At 42.7% G+C, this 19,288-nt stretch overlaps 1 protein-coding gene across 1 annotated transcript; it reads left to right on the top strand.

Annotated features, from left to right (window-relative positions):
* Positions 1 to 8,795: 8,795 nt before the first annotated feature.
* Positions 8,796 to 19,009, top strand: LOC143285065 (ruvB-like 1). Its single transcript, XM_076592256.1, has 10 exons — positions 8,796 to 9,013; positions 9,796 to 9,882; positions 11,724 to 11,940; positions 12,873 to 13,030; positions 13,950 to 14,099; positions 15,263 to 15,326; positions 15,954 to 16,152; positions 16,980 to 17,082; positions 17,780 to 17,871; positions 18,195 to 19,009. Exons 1-10 carry the CDS (start codon positions 8,873 to 8,875, stop codon positions 18,352 to 18,354), a joined length of 1,371 nt encoding a protein of 456 aa, XP_076448371.1. The 5' UTR covers positions 8,796 to 8,872; the 3' UTR covers positions 18,355 to 19,009.
* Positions 19,010 to 19,288: the final 279 nt, after the last annotated feature.

Raw genomic sequence — 19,288 nt, 5'->3', positions numbered from 1 at the left:
TCCTTGTTTAATCTTTCTCTTTTCTTCACCTCATTCATTTCCTTGTCACTTTAACCCCTTGACTTCAGAGCCCAGGTGATCAGCGAAACATCAGCAATCAGTGAAACATGACTCCCAAGTGCACTTCCTACTTTTTGTGTACTGTACTGATTTTGCAAACCAAACACAATACAATCCAATGTTGTTGTTTTTTTTCTTTTCTTTTTGTGTAATTGTTGATAATAAGTATCAATATATCTTACTTTGTCAAAATTGATTAATTGAACACTTTTAGTATTGACCTGATCATCAAGAGGAGAAACCTGGAAGCAAGGAAATCTTTCCATTTGATGACAAATTCCTTTTTCTGTCTTTCTGTTTCTTACCCTGTCCCACTCTCTCCCCACCCCACACCCTCTCTCTGTGCGTGTGTGTGTGCATTATCTATCTCCATCTCTCCTCTGTGTATATTTGGATGCATGTGCACACATGGGTGTGAAAGAAAGATGCACACAAACCATTGACACTGGCATCTGTTATTAGTGTCTGTGTACAGACATATGATTTTTAGCATTACTTTGCTTGCGTGGCTGATCAAACTGATGATGCGGTAGTTCTGGCAGTGTTGGAGAACTCCTTTCTTGGGGAGTGTGATGATAAGTGACTGGATCCATGGTGTGGGCTATTCGCCTGTCTGCAGATGCCAGTCAGGATGTCAGCTACTGCCTCTGCCATGTTTCAAAAGTTCTGCAGGGATGTTGTTGATGTCTGCTGGCTTGATCAAGTCTTTTATAATGTAAAGGTTTTTTGTGCTGTTGCTGCTCGAGGTTGATAAGCAAAAGCTTACCAACACCATCCAGCAGTTATACTCCAAAACGACCAGTGCGATACTCACACATGGTGCTGTTGGAGAGTGGTTGTAGTTCACTTGTACTACAGTGCGTCAGAGCTGTCTTCTGTCTCCCACACTGTTCAACATATTCCTTGAACGCATCATGAGAGACGTGCTTGAGGATTGTGCTAGCACAGTTCGCATTGGAGGAAGAAACACCATGAACCTTTGCTTCCCAGATGACTTCAAAATGGCTTGGCTGGTAATGAGCAAGAAGTTGCCCAACTAGTTCAGGAAAAGAGAAAAACCTTAACTGACAGCACTACCATTCAATCCAATTTAATTTTTTATTTCTATTCTTCATTTCTTGACCAATCTTTTACAGCACTATTTTCTCCTTTCCTTTCTCAGTTTTCTTTTGTGGTAGGGTCCTTCTAGTGTCACACATCAAAATACTACTTGCTTGGATTTCCATCATTTTTTATCCCTCTGTTGATGTTTCTGTCATCACTTGGTTGAAATTACTACTTGCTTGGATTTCCATCATTTTTTATCCCTCTGTTGATGTTTCTGTCATCACTTGGTTGAAATTGTTTGTGGGGGCTTCAAGATCTTTAAGCAGAAGTGGGGTGAAATTTCCTTCTATGAGTGGTTGGAATTGTTCAGTGATGTCATGATCTTTCGGTTTGTCAAGGTTGAATTCTTGCCAGCTTTTTCCCTCTCTTCTGGTTCCTCAACTGAACTTAACAGTTCATCATGACAAGGTCGTGGTCACTGCTAAGGACAGCTCTTGGGAATGTTTGTTTCAGCCCTATTTGATGCCAGATCTGTTCCGGTTCTTCTCAAGAGTATTGTGTATCTGGCTGTGATCCTGACTGTTTGGGGAGTGCTTTTATGCTTTATGTTCACTTACAGCTGCTAGCAGATGCCACCATTCATGAAGAGCAGACTGGATTTCACAAAGGCATAAAAACCATCAAATAAATCTGTAACCTGTATACCCTTTGTGAAAAATACCTCCAACACCAGAGGCAATTCTACCACATCATCATAGACTTCCAGAGAGGGCATTTGACAGAGCCTGGCAGGAAACACTACAGGCCACATTGAAGAAAAAAAAACATCAGGCAAAAGCTTATCAATACCATCCAGCACCTATACTCCAAAGCAATCAGTGTGATGCTCACATAAGAGGCTATTGGAGAGGTTCCATGATTATTTCAGTTGTAGTCCATCAGGGCTGCCTTCTTTGTCCCACGCTGTTCAACATATTCCATGAACGCATCATGATTGAAGTGCCTGAAGATCATGTCAGCACAGTCAGCATTTATTTGAAAGAAACCTTCGCATCTCAGACAACTTCATTGGCTTGGCAGGTAGTGAGCAAAAAAAGTGACTTGTCCAATTTGTTCAGAAAAATGAAACATCAAAAAGATATAGCATGGAAATCAGCACTGAAAAGACCACCATCACTCCAGGGATATAAACTAAGAATTATTCAACAGTTTACCTACCGGGATCGATCATTAGCAATGAATATCAATCAGGAATCCTCTCAAGGGTAGCAAAGACAGCACCAGCACTGCTCAGACTTAAACATATATATGGAAGGACAGCAACACCTCCATGAAACACAAAATCAGATCCCTACACGAATTGGTATATTCCATCTTCCTGTATGCATGCAAGACTGGCATGGATCCCCATGGCAGATTTGGAAAAGAGAAATTGAAGCCATTCAAATGAGGTGTTAATTGCAAGGTGATAATAATGATTGTTTCAGTTTTTCAAGGTGTCGACGTCGCTTTATTCAGACAAATTCATACGCGCTGCACTGTATCTGCTAGGCAGATTCCTGACCAGAAGCATAACCCAACCACGCTCCCACCCCTCACCCCTCTGTCTCTCCCTGTCTCTCTGCCTCTCTCTCTCCCCTCCTGATGCCTCCCACCCACATATAGGCATCATTGACCACAGTTTAACCTTCACCGTACTTTGTGGGCCTGACAGACCCATTTTTGCCTTAAAAAATGCCTTTAAAATATATTTGGTGTCCGATTAATTTGAAATTTCATGACTTTTGTTGTCACAACATATGCATCATTTTAGTAAATTAATGTACACTTTAACTGATTAGTTAATCAGTTACGTAATTGTGAAAATTTTTACCTGCATTCCTACGTTGTGGGTCTTACAGACCCATACTCCCCAAAGAAGAGAAAACACTAAGTACCCTTATTCGTAATTCGTGGGTCTCTCAGACCCATACTCGCAAAAGAAGGGAACAAACCAATAATCCCTTTGTACTACGTGGAACGAAGTGATTGTGCGTACATGACTGATGACACATAGGCTACCTCACTGCTTCTGTAGTTGGCTGGCACATCGCATCCGGCTCTCACGGAGAACACAACAGTACAGCAGGCTACCGGTGTCATTGCCTCAGGCAAGTTATATTTTGATGATTATCAAGTTTATTAATTGCCATCAAGTTAGCTTGCCATCTGTTCGATACTTTAGGTCGATTCCAACATCGCCATCTCTGAAGGCATCAGTAAGCATTGCAGAGAACATGAGGCTGAACAGCGTTGGAGCCAGGACGCAGCCTTGCTTGACACCATTTGTGACAGCAAAAGGAGCAGATGTTTCGCCATTGTCCTGGACTCGAGCCTGCATGCCTTCATGGAATTGGCTGACCAAGGAAATAAATTTCCGAGGGCATCCGTACTTTTTTTTTTTTTTTTGTTTTGCTGCCCCATCATCTGCGCCGTTTCAGTGGCATTACTCCCACGCCGCTCATTTAGATTCCCCCATACACGGCCACACCCGGGTTCGTCCGTCGCAGTCCCAGCGTCGGCAGTCCACAGGGAACCATCGATGTTAGGTCGCCTGGAGGCCACACACCAGAGGAGACCCTGCACTGCTGCTGAGTCACTTCAGTGGTGTTCAGTGGTGCCTGTTCTGATTTTACGTACTTAGGACACCACCTACTAAGCCCCCTACTAAATGGCTTAGTCGCGGAGCCAGACTGAGTGAGCGTCCCCTCCCAGAGTGGAGACCGCCACCACGTCCCTCAAACAACAGCCCCCGACGAATCCGCCGATACTGACGACATTGACAGGACTCACCCCAAGCACAGAAGTGGAGGGGTATCGAAACTGAGGTCACCATGAGAGCAGGGCATGAAAGGCCACAGACTTTGAGACTATTTTGTTTATACTGATGACGATGAAGGAGGAGGAGGATGACGATGATGATGACGATGTTGCTATGGAGGTCCATTTTGGTTTGGGACTGCGTGACAAGGCTGTACTCTACGCTTCCTGTCATAATGATATCCCGGCGTTAACCAGGCCCGAGAGATACAGACACTTGCAGTGTTGGTCAGGTAATTAGAGCAACACACCCAAAGACGCATCCTTGAAGTGGATGACACTCGACTGTGTGGTCCCAGTCTCCCCATTTAAGCCCACAGCACACTCAACTCTGGGTAGGAGCCGGCCACGGGCCGAAAAACCCACCTCCGCTGGGATTCGAACCCGCGTCCTCCCAGCCGTCAGTCCGCGACGCTAACCACTTCGCCACGGCGGCTGGTAGGGCATCCGTACTTGGCCATGATCTTCCACAGTCCCTCTCTACTCACGGTGTCGAAGGCCTTGGTGAGGTCGACATAGGTGGAGAACAGAGCAGCATTTTGCTCCTGACATTTCTCTTGCAGCTGCCTTGCAGCAAACACCATGTCGGTGGTTCCGCGTTCTTTCCGGAATCCACATTGGCTCTCAGGCAAATGACCTTGGTCAAGGTGTGCTGTGAGGCGGTTTAGTAGGATCCTGGCAAGTATCTTGCCTGCGATGGAGAGCAAGGAAATGCCCCGATGGTTATCACAGGCTTGCCGGTTCCCCTTTCGCTTGTACAAGTGAATGATAGATGCATCTTTGAAATCCTGGGGGATCATCTCTTCTTTCCACATGAGTGAGTACAGCTGATGGAGCTTCTCAGTCAGCACAGTGCCTCCATCGTTGTAGACCTCTGCTGGTATGGAGTCTGAGCCAGGTGCTTTGCCACTGGATAGCAGATGGATTGCTTTCTGGGTCTCAAGAGGTGTTGGCGGATCGTCCAGTGTTTCGTTGATGGGGACTTGTGGGAGACGGTCTATGGCTTCATCATTTATGAAGGAAGGGCGATTTAAGACACTGTTGAAGTGCTCAGCCCAGCGTTCGATAATTTTCTCCTTCTCGGTGATCAAGGTATTCCCATCTGCACTGAGGAGGGGGGATGATCCTGAGGATGTGGGGCCGTAGACTTCTTTTAAGGCATCATAGAACCTCTTCATATCGTGCCTGTCAGCATATCCCTGGATCTCATCAGCTTTGTCACTCAGCCACTTATCCTGCATCTGGCGTAACTTTTGCTGAACAGTCCTGCGGATGGCATCGTACGCATCCTTTTTTGATGTGGACTTTGGGTTGCTCAGGTAGGCTTGATGCAGACGGCGTTTCTCATCCAGAAGCTGCTTGATTTCATCACAGTTTTCATCAAACCAGTCTTTGTGCTTTCTGGTCATGGGTCCCAGGGTCTCTGAAGCTGTACTATAGATCAGCTCACGCAGGGTCCTCCAGTCAGACTCCACATTCTGGTTGTCCAGAGAGGCGGATTCCAGACGATCTTCCAGCAGCTCCACAAAGGACTGTTTGATGGTGATGTTTTTCAGCTTAGCGATGTTAAGCCGTTTTGGAGCCTTCTGGCCTTGGGGGCGTCTCTTGGGCTGGATTCGAATATTCAGCTTCGAGACTACAAGGCGATGGTCTGTCCAACACTCGGCGCCGCACATGGTCTTTGTTACACGTACATCTTGCCTATCCCTTTTCCTGACGATGACATATATATATATATATGTGTGTGTGTGTGTGTGTGTGTGTGTGTGCGTGCGTGCGTGTGCGTGCGTGCGTGTGTGTGTGTGTGTGTGTGTGTGTGTGTGTACACCCGCACATTCCAATATTCCGTTGCTCCTACAGTACACATGCAAACACACACATACCTCATCCTCTACACACACACGAACACACACACACATGCGCGCGCGCACAGAGCTCTCCTGACGTGTATACTTACACGCTCGCGCACGCACACAAATACACACACACACACACAAATATATATATATATATATATATATATATATACAGAGGCTGCCACACATACACACACACACACATACAGAGGCTGCCACACACAGACACACAGACATACAGAGGCTGCTATTGATTGGCCGGAAGAGGGGTGGGAAAAGATCTGATGACAGGAACGTGTTGCTCAGTCTATTGAAGTTGGAAAAGCCCACATTAATTTGTATGGGTCTGTCAGACCCACGATGTATGAATAGGGGGTAAGCTCTGGATTCCTTCTTTAGCGAGTGTGGGTCTGTGAGACCCACTAAATATGGATAAGTGGGAAAATAACCAAGTACGGTGAAGGTTAAACTCACTTTCCTCTTGAAAGTCCACGTAACCAACACGCTAGTCAGGCCTTGAGTGCATGCACGTATATAGAGAGTTGATTTTTTTTCTGCATTGATTTGACTGAGGACAACACTTACGTCAGGCTCTTTTTCAGAGTGCCAAGTGCGTGCTGCACGGCCTTGGTTTATCGTCTCATCTGAATGACTAGATGCTCAGTTTGATTTTCCAGTCAAACTTGGGAGAAAGAACAAAACCGGGGTTCAAACTCTGAGTGGTTAACAGACAGTGTAGTCTATTGGCAGATAAGCTTCTTAACCATTCTACTACCTTGTTCTGCCAATAATAATGATTAATACAGCCCTACATATGTACACAAAAGCATCATGCACAACACTCAACATAGGTATATATATCAAACATCACAGTACCAAAATGATAAAATCTCTTATCACAACATCAATATCACAATATTTAAATCCATATCATAATACTTTAAAAACCCAGTGAAGTGTTCTGAGCAGTGATATCACGCTCTCATGCCTGGATTTCCAGAACACGAGCTGGGCTGCATGTTTCTGAATGCGTTGAGGTTATGTGTGTTTTTTTCCCCATGGAGACCAGCCAAGAGAGTTACTGTATTCCAATGTAGATAGTATAAAAAGAAAACCATACAACAAACAACTAGTATATTTACAGTAGTAATGGAAAAGAAAGGATGAGTTTTGCCTGTACGTAGTAATTGACAGAGAGCAGGACAATGTGTTTGGCTTGTACATCAGTGGAGACTGTTTCACTTAGTAGAAGCCAACGTTTCTTACAGACTGGGAGAGTGGTATGTCACAACCAGAAACAGACATTGGGTAGAAGTGACCTGGTTAATTTTTATCCTCAGTCCTCTTCAACTTGTTCTCACAAGCAGCACATTGGACCTTACCAAGATCTGTTGACATAAGTTGAGAAATGAAAGCTTCACTGGTATTGCCAAAATAATTAATCCTTCAAGGAACTGTTGAGGGAGGGAGACAGAAGGGAAGGTAGAAAAAAATGATGGACTGACAACATTCCAGTGTCCCAACCCCCACCCCCACCCCACACACACACACACTCTGATACACATACACTCTCTCTCTCTCTCGCACACGTGTGTGTGCGTGCACACACACACATACACACACACATCAAGTAGCCCAGCCATGCAATCTATTGATGCAGAAAGAAAGAAGCAGACCATGCAATTATCAATTTGATGCAAAGTGCTGTATCAAGGCTGATGGAGGACGGGAGGGATCGATGGAGGCATCGATTTGCTGCTTGCATTGCAGCAGCAACATCCATCATTTCTTTTCTAATATAATCACACTCCCTCACTCACTCACACAGTGCACATTGATCTGTGATGGTGTTGTGATGGTGACGATCTGTGTATGTGCATAATCTCAGAACAAGGCAAAACACAGGGTCTCTCCTCCCTCTTTTTTCCCTTTTAGTTAGTCTCTGCCCCTGTCTGACTATCTCACTCTCTCAAAGTAATTTTCTCTCTCATATATGTTTTTTTTTTAAATTGCAAGATTAGATAGATGTGACTCTAACTCTCTCTTTTTATTTTATTTTTCCTTATTTTTTCTTTTTTTTTCTTCTCTTCATTCTTGCTTTCCCTATCCTCCATTACTTTGTATTACTCTCTCTCTCTCTGTGTGTGTGTGTGTGTGTGTGTGTGTGTGTGTGTGTGTGTGTGTGTGTTTGTGTGTGAAGAATTTGCTTTTGTGCATGCATTTTTTCTAACCCTATCCCACCACCACCCTTTTTTTTCTTTTCTTCTTCTTCTTATTATTAGTTGCCAACTTTGCCCTAAAAGGGCTGGATGTAAAAAAGCAACCATGTTTATTCCCTTACCCTCATGACATAATATTTCGTTCGTTCGTTCACCCCTTTCTCACCCTCCCCATGCTCCCTCAGATCAGGGAAACAAAACAAAAAAGAAAATAATTTTTGGTTTCTATACGAACAGTTCTATGGATGTATTTTTGTCGTTCGGGGTTGTTGTTCGGTTTCCAGGAACGACACGCATGCTCATCGGTGCTGTAAAACAAAAAGAATGATGTTGTTAAAAAAAAAAGAAGTTTTTCTTTTCTTTTTTTTTTAGTTTGACATTCATAATGTCTCTTGAGCGACAATGGTAACAAAAATGATATATTAATAATAATATAGTGAAAATCAGAAGTACAAAATATTTTTTGTGTCATGTGGAAAAGGATGAAAATCAATACTGTCAGGGAAAAGACTTGGGAATGGATGTGGATTTGGTATTTTAACTATTCGTCATGTTTTATCAGTGTCTGATTTAAACTAACTGACTGATTATAGGTTTGATCCTGTGAGATGGGCGTAAAGTAACTAAGCAACTTACTAATTATGATACTGAATAACCAGTTAAAAGGAAGAAATAAAACACCCCAGTCCATATTTCAATCCAGTATACCAAGACCACGTTTGACGACTATTTTACGGCAAGTTTGAACGGTTTACGACTAAAGAGCGCAAGTCAAAACGTGCGTGTGTTCTCTGAGCGTGGCGAGCAACCAGAAGACTGCTGTGTGGAAAAATGAAGATTGAAGAAGTAAAAAGTACGACAAAAGCCCAACGCATTGCGTCTCACAGTCATGTGAAAGGTCTAGGTCTGGACGAAAATGGCTACGCCATTCAGTCTTCAGCCGGCTTGGTTGGTCAGGAGGGAGCAAGGGAGGTAAGTAAACAGTGTGTGAAAAAAAACATATAGTCTGGAAAATTCCAGAACGAACCGTTGAGTTGTAAGGTCAATGACCAATATATAAATAACTACGTCAAAGTCACAATGAAAAATAATTATACCATGTTGATGTACGAGAATACAGTTCAATAGAACCCACTATGGGAGTGAACGCTCTGAATTAGGTGACAGTGTTTCCTTGGTAACGTTACTTTTCTTCAAGTTCAAGCTTAGTAGCTACAGCCAGCAAGCTGATTTTTGTTGCCTCTTAGATTTGGAGGGATGCTTTATTTTCTCATGGTGGTGGTTTAAAAAGAAGAAGAAAAAACAAGAGTTATGTATTTTGGGACAATGTGACAGGCTGTACTTAAACAGGTTTGGGACTGGTTGACAGACTGTATGATTATATCTATACATATTTGGTACAACATGACAGGCTGTAGTGTATACAGGTTTGGGATTATGTGACAGGCTGTATTGTATCAGGTTTGGGACCATTTGACAGGCTATATTCATACATGTTTGCAGTAACTGTCACAGGCTGTAGTGTATACAGGTTTGGAATTATGTGATGGGCTGTACTTGTAGTATGTTATACAGTTATAGTTATACAGGTTTGGGACTATTTCACAGGCTATATTTATACATGCTTGGTGCTATGTGACAGGGTGTAGTGTATTCAGCTACAGGTTTGGGACTACGTGACAGGCTGTACTGTACACAGGTTTGGACTGTGACAGGCTGTTCTGTACATTATGGAAGGCTTCCTTGTGTGACAGGCAGCGGGGGTGGTGGTGGAACTGATCAAAAGCAAGAAGATGGCAGGCAGAGCGGTGTTGTTGGCAGGACCTCCTGGCACAGGCAAGGTGAGGACAGCCCCCTGTGTACTGTGTACGGTGTATTGCACCATGCAGGTCTCTCTCCCCTTCATACCTGTGTTTAGATATAAACTCCCCATTTTGGACTCACTGACATCAGGGACAGGGATAACAACTCCATCTCTAATGTTCTAAACAATAAACCATTCACATTTCAGGAGGAAGGTGGCAGAATGGTCATCTTTAAGGCACTCAGCTGCCAATACAGAGAGCGTGGGTTCAATCCCGCTCTCGCCGTTTCTCCCAAGTTTGGCTGGAAAATCAAACTGGGTGTCTAGTCTTTCAGATGAGATGATAAACCGATGTCCTGTGTGCAGCAGGCACTTGGTGCACTGAAAAAGAACACATGGCAACATGAGTGTTGTTCTCTGGCAAAATTATGTAAAAAGAAATCCACTCTGATGGATACACAAATATATATATATTATAAATAAGCATGCACTCAAGCCCTGACAAACACGGTTTATGCTGCTGGATTTGCATGAACGCATTTACACCTCCTTGAGAAACTGAAACTGAAACTCTAATGTTCTGTCAAAATGACTACATATTTTAGGTTAAACTTAAAATATAGACAAGATGTTATGTTTCATTGTTATATCAGTGACTTTTTTTTTTTAAATAGAAATTGGTGATATATGTATATTTGTGAACATGTACTAATACCTTTCATACAATTCTCCTTGAAGTGGGTTCTATAATTATGAAAATTTCTATTTTCAAGCATGATTTTACATTTTTTATGATTTTACTCCATTCTACACCCTTTATTTTAATGAATTCCATGAATGGTTTGTGATGCGTGTACATTTGCTGATGGGAGTTCTGAAGGGTAGGAGGATTTGTGTGTTTTGTATCTGAGATGTATGTTTAAATTTTAAAGCACTTTGAAATTTATGATGTGCCATATCACTACAATGACATTAATAATAATGAATACTTATATGGTATATACATACTCAGCACTCACACATTTTATGCACTTCATTTCCATTTTCAATCTGTCATTTTCTTATCAACAGATAGATATGCTCACATTTTTTCACACTAACGATTACCAAGATGGGTCTTTGCCTTTATATCTGTCCAACTTTGTTTGTCTTGGAAATAAATATATTCTTTGCCATATGATTCAGTATTTGTGGTATTTTGATAACAATTTGTAATAAGGGTTGCATTGTAAAAATAGAATTAATATCCCATTCATCAGACAAAAATATAGCCCAGACACACAGACATATATGCACGCATACACGCGTGCGCGCACACACACACACATTGTGACACAATAAATAAGATAATATAAGCAATATAATTAACTCCTCTTCTGTTAGTGTGTGACTTCAGTATCACACCACAAGTTTTGTTTTTTAATTGTAAAGATTGACATCGTTTTATTTAAAGTCATAAAAAATCTATTAAATAAACATTACCCCAGTTAGTAAGTTCTGGATTTTGGTTCTCTTTACTCAGTTTACTGACAAAAGAAATACAGATGTGTGGTTTGTGAGTGGATGATGAAACACAGCACTGAGAGGGATATGTTTCACTGGAATTTAAGTTAAAAATTGAAATAATCATTGAGAGATTGAGAGGAGAAAAAAAAGAAAAGAAAGACTGATCCTAAAAGGATCTTTACAACTGAAATAGAAGTTTGATCTTCAAAGCAGATGATGATTGATGCAAAGGGCATATGGTGGCACTCTTTGTCAGGGTTCCCAACGTAGCAATAAACATTTAGGGTCTTTAAGGTTTTTAAAACTTTTTAAATGTTGTGATAAAAAATCTGGATGAAGTATGTTTGATAAAACTTTTGTGTGTGCACCCAGACGGCCATAGCGCTGGCCATAGCGCAGGAACTGGGCAACAAAGTTCCCTTCTGCCCCATGGTTGGCAGTGAGGTGTACTCCTCAGAGATCAAGAAGACAGAGGTGCTGATGGAGAACTTTCGCCGAGCCATCGGCCTGCGTATCAAAGAAACCAAAGAGGTCTACGAAGGGGAGGTCACTGAGCTGACGCCTGTTGAAACAGAAAACCCAATGGGAGGTAAGGAAGGGTGTGTCAGGGCTAGGGGCACGATTCCTGACATGTCATGCTGCGCTGAAACTTCCTTTCACTTTTGTGAACCAACATTGAATGGGCCTTGCCTTTATTGACACTGTGGGGAGCATTCTTGAATTTTTTTTCAGTGTTGGCCTCACATAGTGTTAGTGAAAGGCAAACATCTGGCTGCAAGCCATCACTCAGTGAGTCTATCCTTTTTTGATATTGTGGGGAGGAATTCTTGAAATTTGAAATTTCTTCGGTGCTGGCCTCACACATTGTCAGTGAAAGGCAAACATTTGGCTGCAAGACATCACTCAGTGGGTTTTACACTGTGGGGAACTTGATTCAGTGCTGGTCACACACACAGTCACAGTGAAAGGTGGAAATTAGAAAGTGTTCATTTGTATCAAATATTGTGTTTGAGTCATTTTGAAATACGTTAAAATGTCATGATTGAAAACTTGCCAGCTACAGTAACCATAGTGTGTGTGTATGTGTGTGGTGCGCATGCGTGCACATGTCTGCATGTGTGTACGTGTGTTTGTGTGTGTGTGTGTGGAATGGTTTCCTTGTCATTAATTTCCCTTCCCCCTCACACCTTCTTATCTAGTTTATACCCCCTGCCCTCTCATGTCCATAATTCATTTATCTCTCTCTCTCTCTCTCTCTCTCTATATATATATATATATACATATATATATATATAATCACATATTAACTAATATGTTTGTATGTCAAATCTTCATATTTGTTATTGTGAACAAATCTACTGTGATGTTGATGGGTATGGTGACAGTGATGCCATGTGTTGCAGGGTACTGTGACAGTGATGCCATGTTTTGCAGGGTATAGTGATACTCTGTGTTGCAGGGTATGGTGACAGTGATGCCATATGTTGCAGGATACGGTGACTGTGATGCCATGTGTTGCAGGGTATGGGAAGACAGTGAGTCATGTGATCATTGGCCTGAAGACGGCCAAGGGCACCAAACAGCTGAAGCTGGACCCCTCTATCTATGAGAGTCTGCAGAAAGAGAAGGTGGAGGTGGGCGACGTCATCTACATTGAGGCCAACAGCGGCGCTGTCAAGGTTAGCATATGTGTACTTATGTGACACTGTGGTAGGTCATGTGGCATGTTGACGCTTTGACAGGATGTGACACTTTGATATTGTGATACATTATGTGACACTGTGGTAGGTCTTATGACATGTCAACATTGTGATAGGTCATGTGACATGTTGACATTGTGAAAGATCATATAGCACTTGACTTGTTGACACTATGATAGGTCACATACTGGACTCAGTTCATGTACTGTTGCTCTTTGACACATTAACACTGATTTGTTGTTTTCAGAGACATTTTTGACGTGTTTTTAGAGACATTGACATGTGGTGGTTTCAGGGACATTGATGACATGTGGTGTTTTCAGGGACATTGTTGACGTGTGGTGGTGTTTTCAGGGACATTGTTGACATGTGTTTTCAGGGACATTATTGACATGTGGTGGTGTTTTCAGGGACATTGTTGACATGTGTTTTCAGGGACATTGTTGACGTGTGGTGCTTCCAGACATTGATGACATGTGATGTTTTCAGAGCCATTGTTGACGTGATGTTTTCAGACTTTGTTGACATTTGATATTTTCAGAGATATTTACATGCAGTGCTTTTAAACATTGTTGACATGTGTTGTCAGACATTGATGATGTGATGTTTTCAGACATTTTTGATTTATGATGCTTTCATACATATTTTACATGGGGTGTTTTTAGACATAGTTTACATGGGGTGTTTTTAGACATTATTGATGTGAGGTGTTTTTAGACAGTTTACTTGTGGTGCTTTTAGACATTATTGATGTGTGATGTATTCAGACATTCATGACATGTGTTTTCAGAGACATTGTTGAAGTGTCATGTTTGTAGACATTACTGACGTGTGATGTTTTTATAGTTAGTTTTGATGTGATGTTTTCACAGACAGTGGTGACATGTGATGTTTTCAGAGACAAGGGAGGTCAGACAGCTATGCCACAGAATTTGACCTGGAAGCAGAAGAGTATGTTCCCTTGCCCAAGGGGGACGTTCACAAGAAGAAAGAGGTGATCCAGGATGTCACTCTGCACGACCTGGATGTGGCCAATGCTCGACCTCAGGTCAGTGCATATTAGTGAGTGACCTCAGGTCAGTGTATACAGTATGAATGACCTCAGGTCAGTGCGTACTGTATTAGTGAGTGACCTCAGGTCAGTGCATATTGCATTAGTGAGTGACCTCAGGTCAGTGCATAATGTATTAGTGACTCTCAGGTCAGTGCATATGGTATCAGTGAGTGACTTCAGGTCAGTGCATACTGCATTAGTGAGTGACCTCAGGTCAGTGCATACTGTATTAGTGACCTCAGGTCAGTGTTTACTGTATTAGCGAGTGACCTCTGGTCAGTGCTTATTGTATTAGCGAGTGACCTCAGATCAGTGCATACTGTATTTGTGTCCTCAGGTCAGTGCATACTGTGTTAGTGACCTCAGGTCAGTGTTTACTGTATTGGTGAGTGACCTCAGGTCAGTGCTTACTATATTAGTGAGTGACCTCAGGTCAGTGCATACTGTATTCATGTCCTCAGGTCAGTGCATAATGTATTAGTGAGTGACTCTCAGGTCAGTGCATACTGTATTAGTAAGTGACTTCAGGCCAGTGCATACTGTATAAGTGAGTGACCTCAGGTCAGTGCATACTGTATTTGTGTGAGTGACCTTAGGTCAGTGCATACTGTATTTGTGAGTGACCTCAGGTCAGTGCATACTGTATTTGTGAGTGACCTTAGGTCAGTGCATACTGTATTAGTGAGTGACCTTAGGTCAGTGCATACTGTATTTGTGAGTGACCTCAGGTCAGTGCATACTGTATTTGTGAGTGACCTTAGGTCAGTGCATACTGTATTAGTGACCTCAGGTCATTGCATACTGTATTAGTGAGTGACCTCAGGTCAGTGCCCCCTCTGTAACAGTGCCCATATCACCTGCAACATTGACCACATCACCTACCTGTTACAGTTACCACATCACTGTAACAGTGACTACTTCACCTATAACAGTGACCACATCACCAGTAGCAACAATTGCATTACCTAAACAATACACAAAGTCATTATCTGTATCAGTGTCCACATCACGGGTAACAGTGCCCACATCACCTGAAACAATGACCACATCACCTGTAACAGTGACCATGTCACCTGTAACAGTGCCCACATCACCTGTAACAGTTACTACATCACCTGTAAGTGAACAAAGATTGAAGTGTCGGGTGCTGTTTTCAGGGTGGGCAGGACATCATGTCAATGATGGGGCAGTTGATGAAACCCAAGAAAACAGAAATCACAGGTAGGTGGCCAGATGTCGTGTCACTTTGTGAACAGTTTTTAGTGAGAGATAAAACATAACCATATATGATTTCTTCAGATATTTTAAGGTGTTAAACAAAAGGTTGTGGTTTTTTTTAATCTTGAAAAAAAAAAGGCAGATTCATTGTAGGTGCCATGTATTGAAATGTCTCTCTTTTTTTTTTTTTTTTTTTTTTTGGCTGTGTGTGTGTTGTTGTTGGATGTGGGCAGTTTGCTGTATGTTGTTGGATGTGGGCAGTTTGCTGTGTGTCTTGTTGGATGTGGGCATTTCGCTGTGTGCCTTGTTAGATGTGGGCAGTTTGCTGTATGTTTGTTGATGGATGTGGACAGTTTGCTGTGTGTCTTGTTGGATGTGGGCAGTTTGCTGTATGTTGTTGGATGTGGGGACAGTTTGCTGTGTGTCTGTTTGATGTGGGCAGTTTGCTGTGTTTTGGGGTTAGACGTGTTTGAATTGTGACACAAGTATACCATTTAGATCTCTTTCTTATGTGGTGAAGAGAGCTGTGAAGAGATCAGTGTATGTTTTTGAGAGGTAGACAGCATTCTGCATGTTGCAGAATGAGATCAGCATTGTTGTGAAGGTTACACTGTAATGTGTGGGTTGCAGACAAGTTGCGGAAAGAGATAAACAAAGTGGTGAACAAATACATCGACCAGGGCATCGCAGAGCTGGTGCCAGGTGTGCTGTTCATCGACGAAGTTCACATGCTGGACATCGAGTGCTTCACCTATCTGCACCGTGCCCTGGAGTCAACCATTGCCCCCATTGTCATCTTCGCCACCAACCGTGGACGCTGTACCATCAGGTCAGACATGGACACTGACCACCTCGACTTCTGACCAGTAACACTGCTGACCACTTACACTTCTGACCACTAATACTTCTGACCACTATCACTGCTAACTACTTACACTTCTCACTGCTAGCCTTAAACCTAACCTAACCCAGTGTATATTGCTGGCTAGTATTGACATGGACACTGAACACTTCTGACCACTAACCCTGTTTGTGCATGTACTGCAGGCCAGTATTTAAAAAAATATACATGTATATAGTGAATAGAGGGACATGCGTAGTAATGTAGTAAATACAGTGTTAGTGAATACTGTGTGTTGAACATAAGGACACCCCCGAAAGCGGAGTATGGCTGCCTACATGGCGGGGTAAAAACGGTCATACACGTAAAAGACAACTCGTGTATATATGAGTGAACGTGGGAGTTGCAGCCCACGAACGCAGAAGAAGAAGAACATAAGGACGTATGTAGTGACGTAGTAAATACAGTGTCAGTGAATACTGTGTTGAATAGAGTGATGTAATGTGTGTTGAACAGAGTAATGTAGTGAATACTGTGTGTTGAACAAAGGGATATACTGTGTATTGAACAGAGGGATATAGTGAATACTGTGTGTTCAACAGAGGGATGGTATGAATACTGTGCTGAACAGAGGGATGTTATGAATACTGTGTGTTGAACAGAGAAATATAGTGAATACTGTGTGTTCAACAGAGGGATATAGCGAATACTGTGTGTTGAACAGAGGGATATAGTGAATACTGTGTGTTGAACAGAGTGATGTAATGAATACTGTGTGTTGAACAGAGATATGTAGTGAATATTGTGTGTTACAGGGGAACAGAAGACGTTGTGGCCCCACATGGCATGCCCATGGATCTGTTGGATCGGGTCATGATTGTTCGTACACTGCCCTACTCCCCGGAGGAGATGACACAGGTGAAGTGAATTCTCTGGCAGTTGTGGAGTGAAATTTGTGTCAGGTGTGAAGTGATGTGTGTGAGCATTTTGTTACAGGTTGGGTGTGCTGCGTACAATATATGGCTAGTAACCAAGTGTGTGTGCATGTGACAGGTCAGATGAACTGTATACTATATACGGCTAGTGACCATGTGTGTGTGTATGTGCATTATGTTACAGATTGAATGTGCTGTGTACAGTATATGGCTAGTATCCAAATATGTATGCATGATGTTAGTTTTGTTACAGGTTGGATGCACTATGTACTGTATATGGCTTGTGACCATGTGTGTGTTTGCATGTTGCAGATTGGATGAATTGTGTTCTATATACGGCTAGTTACCATGTGTGTGTTTGCATGAAGTCACAGATCAGATGCACTGTGTACTATATGTGGCTAGTGACCATGTATGTGTGCATGATGTTACAGGATGGATGCACTGTGTACTATATATGGTTAGTGACAATGTGTGTGTGTGTGCGCATGTTACAGGTTGGATGTACTGTGTACAAAACATGGCTAGTGACCGTTTGTGTGTGTGTGCAGTATATTAAAGGATGGATGCACTGTGTACTATATACCGTTAGTGATCATGTATATGTACATGTTACAGGCTGGATGTACTGTGTACTATATACGGCTGGTGACCATGTGTGTGTGTGTATGATGTTACAGATTCTGCAGATCCGCTCCCAGACAGAGAACATCCAGATAGAGGAGGAGTCTTTACAACAGCTGGGATCCCTCGGTGTTCGCACCACTCTCAGGTACACAGTGTGTGCTGTGTGTGTGTGTGTTTACAGGTGTACTGAGGTGTGTGGTGCATGTGTTGACAGGTACATTGTGAAGTGTGTTGTGTTGACAGGTACACTGTACATCAAGTGATGTTTGTGTCGACAGGTACACTGTCACAGTGTGTGATGTGCATGTGTTGACAGGTACACTGTACAGCGTGTGTTCACAGGAACACATCATAGTGTCGTGACAATTACCGTCACAGTATGTGTTGACAGGTATACACCAATGTGTTGACAGGTATACATCATTGTGTGTGTTGACAGGTACACTGTGTGTGTGTGTTTGTTGACAGGTACGCTGTTCAGCTGCTGACCCCAGGGAGCATCCTGGCACGGATCAACGGCAAGGACAGTGTGGGCAAGGAGGAGGTGGAGGAGATCGACAAACTGTTCTTTGACGCCAAGGCCTCAGCCAAGATCCTGCAGGAACAGGAAGACAAGTTCCTCAAGTGAACACTGCCTGCTGTCTCTATCGTCATTATCATCACACTGGCTGCAGTGTCAGGCAGATGTGTGTGTGGCAGGGATGCTGCTGTGCCCATGTATGGGAGGTCACAGAGCATCACTTGTAATGACTGCTGTGTGCGAGTGTGTGTGTATTTGGATGAGGGGTTGGTTCACAGAGTATAACAAAGTACTGACCAGGGAACAGGACAGAAGAGAAAGGAAGAGACCAGGGCAGGACACGGTGGATACCCGTTTTCCTTTTTCTTCTCCAAGTGGACCTTGTAACTCATTCACTTCTGATGCCTGTGTGTGCATGTCTGAATGGTTGAGCCTGTTGTGTGATAAACTGAAGAATATATGTGTGGTTCTGTTTGACAGTTTTAGGGTCATTGTATTCCTATAGTCTGTACATGCCAAGTGAAATGGCATTTTCCAGTTAAGTTGGTTTTAGGAAGTTTGGACTGATCAACATCCTCTGGTTCCATTCTATGCCCATCTTCTTGGCATCTGCCTTAGTCGGGTGTTTTCATGTCAGCCTCTTCTTTGGGGGGTAGTCAGGGCTTGTCTTGTGAAAGTGGTAAGATTTGTATTGTTTTCTTTTTAAAAAAAAGAAATTGTGAATGTTTTAGAAAAGATTACAAAGAAATTTCAAAATGGAATTTTTGTGCTGATCCTGTGTGACTTGAATGCTTAGAAAAAGGTCAAAATGAAGTGCTGAGCAGAGCACTGTTATATTGGCTGCCTCGTATTTTATCTATATATGATTTGTTGGGCAGCCGCAGTGCCATACAAACACATCACTAGAGGTAGCCTGGAGGTCATGCTGTGGGAACAAGTCAGTTTTACCCCTGTGTGATACTTATATGAAAGTGGCAGGGTGAAAGGCCAGAGCTCCAGAATAAGTAGGTAGGGACAGGGGCTTGTCAGGTCAGAGGAAGGG

Source organism: Babylonia areolata, chromosome 8 (assembly GCF_041734735.1).
Source record: "Babylonia areolata isolate BAREFJ2019XMU chromosome 8, ASM4173473v1, whole genome shotgun sequence".
NCBI lineage: Eukaryota > Metazoa > Mollusca > Gastropoda > Neogastropoda > Buccinidae > Babylonia > Babylonia areolata.
This window is presented reverse-complemented; position numbering and strand designations above follow the sequence as displayed.

Excerpts from the sequence above, each read along its gene's own strand:
- LOC143285065 (XM_076592256.1), top strand. The coding sequence starts at position 8,873 with ATGAAGATTGAAGAAGTAAAAAGTACGACAAAAGCCCAACGCATTGCG. Across the intron at positions 9,883-11,723 it reads GACCTCCTGGCACAGGCAAG|ACGGCCATAGCGCTGGCCAT; the intron begins GTGAGGACAGCC and ends GTGTGCACCCAG. Across the intron at positions 17,872-18,194 it reads GGTGTTCGCACCACTCTCAG|GTACGCTGTTCAGCTGCTGA; the intron begins GTACACAGTGTG and ends GTTTGTTGACAG.